This window comes from Podarcis bocagei (genome assembly GCF_964188305.1).
Source record: "Podarcis bocagei genome assembly, chromosome: Z".
Classification (NCBI taxonomy): domain Eukaryota; kingdom Metazoa; phylum Chordata; class Lepidosauria; order Squamata; family Lacertidae; genus Podarcis; species Podarcis bocagei.
Window position 1 is genome coordinate 290,294 of NC_138140.1, and position 5,000 is coordinate 295,293.

The 5,000-nt window shown below is 54.5% G+C and overlaps 1 protein-coding gene and 1 long non-coding RNA gene across 2 annotated transcripts in view; one reads left to right on the top strand and one right to left on the bottom strand.

The window, feature by feature from the left end:
• The window catches only part of LOC308579208, a 6,195-nt gene extending 3,990 nt beyond the window's left edge, over positions 1–2,205 (top strand). The window contains exon 3 of the long non-coding RNA XR_014004370.1: positions 1,819–2,205. This is a non-coding gene — a long non-coding RNA (uncharacterized lncRNA). The remainder of the gene's footprint in view (positions 1–1,818) is intronic.
• TRAF2 (TNF receptor associated factor 2) overlaps positions 1–5,000 on the bottom strand; it is an 18,206-nt gene that overhangs the window by 7,726 nt on the left and 5,480 nt on the right. The window contains exons 6-8 of the mRNA XM_081180022.1: positions 3,565–3,656; positions 2,601–3,474; positions 294–471 (exon numbers count right to left, since the gene is read on the bottom strand). Of these exons, the coding sequence (XP_081036148.1) occupies positions 294–471; positions 2,601–3,474; positions 3,565–3,656 (1,144 nt within the window). The remainder of the gene's footprint in view (positions 1–293; positions 472–2,600; positions 3,475–3,564; positions 3,657–5,000) is intronic.

A 5,000-nucleotide genomic window follows, 5' to 3' on the forward strand; every position in this document is an offset into this window, starting at 1 on the left:
GGAGGTAAGGAGGAAGGAAGGAAGGAAGGAAGGAAGGGAGAAAAAGAAGAATGGAAGAGTAGAAGTAATGAAAATAGAAAAGGAAGGAAAGGAAGGAAGGAAGCAGAGAAGGAAGGGAGGAAGGGAGGAAGGAGGAAGTGTCAGGAAGGAGGAGGGAAGGAGGAAAGGAAGGAAAGAAGGAAGGAAGGAAGGAAGGAAGGAGGGAAGGAAACAGGAAGGAAGGAAGGAAGGAAGAAGGAAGGAAGGAAGGAAGGGAGGAAGGAAGGAAGGAAACAGGAAGGAAGTCCACCCACCCGGCGAGAAGACGGCCGGCGCCCGGCCGGCCACTGCTTCCTGCCTCTTCCGCCCCACTTCCTCCACCTTCCAGATCAAGACGCCGTCGTAGGTCGCCTCTTCCGCGCGCCGAAGCGCCGACTCCACTTCCGCCAGCGCCGACTCCTTCAGCGCCAGGTTCCTCTCCAGGCTCCGGATCTGTGGGGCGGGGTTTTGGGGGTCAGGGCAAACCGGATTGACTCCGGTTTGGGCTTTTTTGGCTTGAGATCCGGGGGAAAGAGCCGAAAGTGGAGCGACTCCGCTTTGGCGCGCCGAAGGGCCTACCGAACTTTCCTATTTCTAGACACCGGAAATCAGACTGACTCCGCTTTGGGGCATCAGACTGACTCCACTTTGACTCCGCTTTGGGGCATCAGACTGACTCCACTTTGGGGCTTCAGCTTTCTAGACAACGGAAATCAGACTGACTCCGCTTTGGGGCTCCAGACTGACTCCACTTTGGGGCTTCAGCTTTCTAGACAACAGAAATAAGACTGACTCCAGACTGACTCCGCTTTGAGGCTCCAGACTGACTCCCCTTTGGGCCTTCCTTTCCCGGAAAGGGGAAACGCGGCAAAGCAGAGTGACTCCAGTTTGGGCTTTTCTTGGTTTGAGATCCGGGGGAAATGGGGAAATTCGGTGAAAGTGGAGTGACTCCACTTTGGGGTTTCAGCTTTTTAGACGAGGGTAATCAGACTGACTCCGCTTTGGGCCATTGTTTCCCGGAAAGGGGAAACGCGGCAAACCAGATTGACTCTAGTTTGGGGTTTCTTTCGTTTGAAATCTGGGAAAAACGGGAAATGGGGCGAAACCGGAGTGACTCCAGATTGACTTCACTTTTGGATTTCATTTCCCAGAAAGGGGCAACGTAGCAAACCGGATTGAGTCCAGTTTGGGGCTTCAGACTGACTCCACTTTGGGGCATCAGACTGACTCCACTTTGACTCCACTTTGGGGGCTTCCGACTGACTCCACTTTGGGGCTCCAGACTGACTCCACTTTGGGGCTCCAGACTGACTCCACTTTGGGGCTTCGTTTCCCAGAAAGGGGAAAGCAGCAAACCGGATTGACTCCACTTTGGGGGTTTTTTGTGATCCGGGGGAAACGGGGAAATGGGCTGAAAGCGGAGTGACTCCAGTTTGGCGCGCCGAAGGGCCTACCTAACCTTCCTATTTCTAGACACCGGAAATCAGACTTGACTCCGCTTTGGGGTTCCAGACTGACTCCGCTTTGGGGGTCGAGACTGACTCTGCTTTGGGGCATCAGACTGACTCCACTTTGACTCCGCTTTGGGGCATCAGACTGACTCCGCTTTGGGGCTTCAGACTGACTCCACTTTGACTCCGCTTTGGGGTGTCAGACTGACTCCGCTTTGGGGCTTCAGACTGACTCCGGTTTGACTCCACTTTGGGGCTCCAGACTGACTCCGCTTTGGGGCTCCAGACTGACTCCGCTTTGAAGCTCCAGACTGACTCCACTTTGGGGCTTCAGCTTTCTAGACAACAGAAATCAGACTGACTCCACTTTGGGGCTCCAGACTGACTCCACTTTGGGGCTTCGTTTCCCGGAAAGCAGAAATGCAGCAAACCAGATTGAGTCCAGTTTAGGGCTCCAGACTGACTCCGCTTCGGGGCTCCAGACTGACTCCACTTTGGGGCTTCGTTTCCGGGAAAGGGGAAACGCAGCAAACCAGATTGAGTCCAGTTTGGGCTTTTTTGCTTGGAAAAACGGGGGAAACGGGGCGAAAGTGGAGTGACTCCAGACTGACTCCACTTTGGGGCTTCGTTTCCCGGAAAGGGGAAACGCAGCAAACCAGATTGAGTCCAGTTTGGGGCTTCTGACTGACTCCGCTTTGGGGCTCCAGACTGACTCCCCTTTGGGGCATCAGACTGACTCCACATTGACTCCACTTTGGGGGCTTCCGACTGACTCCGCTTTGGGGCTCCAGACTGACTCCACTTTGGGGCATCAGACTGACTCCACTTTGACTCTGCTTTGGGGCGTCAGACTGACTCCGCTTTGGGGCTCCAGACCGACTCCCCTTTGGGGCATCAGACTGACTCCACTTTGACTCCGCTTTGGGACTCCAGGCTGACTCCGCTTTGGGGCTCCGTTTCCCGGAAAGGGGAAACGGGGCAAACCGGATTGACTCCAGTTTGGGTTTTTTTTGTTTTGTTTGTGATCCGGGGGAAACGGGCAGAAAGAGGAGTGACTCCGGTTTGGGGGTCCGAGTTTCAGGGCTTGAAGCGGATCGGGCCCCCGGCCCCCCGAACCCGCGCCCCCCGAACCTTGTGGCCCAGCGCTTCGGCGCGCTCCTCTTCCCGGCGCCGCTCCTGCGCCGATTCGGCCGCCAGCCGCTCCACTTCCCGGTTCAGGACGCAGACGATCTTCTCTAGGGTGGAGGCCTTGAGTTCGAGGGCCGACCAATCAGGGGCCCCGGGAGGATGGGGGGCTGGGCCCCCCAGGACATGGGGGTCTGGGGACGAATGGGGGTCCGGGGCCAAATGGGGGCCCCTGATTGGTTGGGGGTCTGGGGCCGGATGTGGGGCCCCCAGGAAATGGGGGTCTGGGGCTGAATGGGGTTCCTTGGCTGAATTTCGGGCCCCTAGGAAATGGGGGTCTTGGGCTGAATGGTGGCCCCTGATCGGGTGGGGGTCTGGGGGCAAGTGGGGGGCTTGGGACGGATTCGGGGCCCCCAGGGAATGGGGGTCTGGAGCTGAATCGGGGCCCCTGATTGGGTGGGGGTCTGGGGCCAAATGCGGGGCCCCGAGAAAATGGGGGTCGCGAGCTGAACGGGGTTCCTTGACCGGATGTGGGGCCCCGAGACAATGGGGGTCCGGGGGTGAGTGGGGTTCCTTGGCTGAATTCCGGGCCCCTAGGAAATGGGGGTCTTGGGTTGAATTGGGGGCCCCAGGCAAAGGGGGGTCTTTGGCTGAAGGTGGGGCCCCCAACAAATGGGGCTCTTTCACCAAAGGGGGGTCTTTCGCCGAATCGGGGGCCCCAAGCAGATGGGGGTCTGGGGCTAAATTGGGGGGCCCAATCCGATGGGGTTCCTTGACTGAGTTTAGGGCCCCCAATAAATGGGGGTCTTTCGCCAAATCGGGGGCCCCGGTCAGATGGGGGTCTTGGACCAAATCGGGGGCCCCGAATAAATGGGGGTCTGGGGCCAAACGGGGGCCCCCCAATAAATGGGGCTCTTGGGCCAGTGGGGGGTCTTGGACCAGATCGGGGGCCCCGAATAAATGGGGGTCCTTGGCCCCCAGCCGGAGGGCGAAGTCCAGGAGTAGGCCGAGATGTTCCGGAACGTTCTGGGCCTCGTGGAGGGGCAGGGCCTCGTTCTCCAGCTGCGAAAGAAGTAGTAGTAGTGATACTCCAAGGGAGGAAGTAGTAGTAGTAGTGATACTACAAAGGGAGGAAGTAGTAGTGGTGATAGTTAAAGGGAGGAAGTAGTAGTAGTAGTGATACTCCAAGGGAGGAAGAAGTAGTAGTGGTGATACTCAAAGGGAGGAAGTAGTAGTGGTGATACTCAAAGGGAGGGAGTAGTAGTGGTGATAGTCAAAGGGAGGTAGTAGTAGTGATACTCAAGGGGAGGAAGAAGTAGTAGTAGTGATACTCCAAGGGAGGAAGTAGTAGTAGTGATACTCAAAGGGAGGAAGAAGTAGTAGTAGTGATACTCCAAGGGAGGAAGTAGTAGTAGTGATACTCAAAGGGAGGAAGTAGTGGTAGTGATACTCAAAGGGAGGAAGTAGTAGTAGTAATACCCAAATGAAGTAGTAGTGGTGATACTCAAAGGAAGTAGTAGTAGTAGTAGTAGTGATACTCAAAGGGAGGAAGTGGTAGTAGTGGTACTCAAAGGGAGGGAGTAGTAGTGGTGATCCTCAAAGGGAGGGAGTAGTAGTAGTGATACTCAAAGGGAGGGAGTAGTAGTAGTGATACTCCAAGGGAGGAAGTAGTAGTAGTGATACTCCAAGGGAGGAAGTAGTAGTAGGGATACTCAAAGGGAGGAAGTGGTAGTAGTGATACTCAAAGGGAGGAAGTAGTAGTAGTGATACTCAAAGGGAGGAAGAAGTAGTAGTAGTGATACTCCAAGGGAGGAAGTAGTAGTAGTGGTACTCAAAGGGAGGAAGTAGTAGTGGTGATACTCAAAGGGAGGAAGTAGTAGTAGTAGTAGTGATACTCCAAGGGAGGAAGTAGTAGTAGTGGTACTCAAAGGGAGGAAGTAGTAGTGATACTCAAAGGGAGGAAGTAGTAGTAGTGATACTCCAAGGGAGGGAGTAGTAGTGGTGATAGTCAAAGGGAGGCAGTAGTAGTGATACTCAAAGGGAGGAAGTAGTAGTGGTGGTACTCAAAGGGAGGAAGTAGTAGTAGTGATACTCAAAGGGAGGAAGTAGTAGGAGTGATACTCAAAGGGAGGAAGTCATAGTAGTGGTACTCAAAGGGAGGAAGTAGTAGTAGTAGTAGTGATACTCAAAGGAAGTAGTAGTAGTGATCCTCAGAGGGAGGAAGTAGTAGTGGTGATACTCAAAGGGAGGAAGTAGTAGTATTAATACTCCAAGCAGTACTAGGAGTAGCAGAAAGCAATAAACCAGAGTCTGAATCAAAGGCATCAGGGTACTAATGCTGCTAGTGTTAGCGGTATGAGTAGTGCTGCTCTGGTAGGTGTGAGTAGTATTGCGGGGATTACTAGT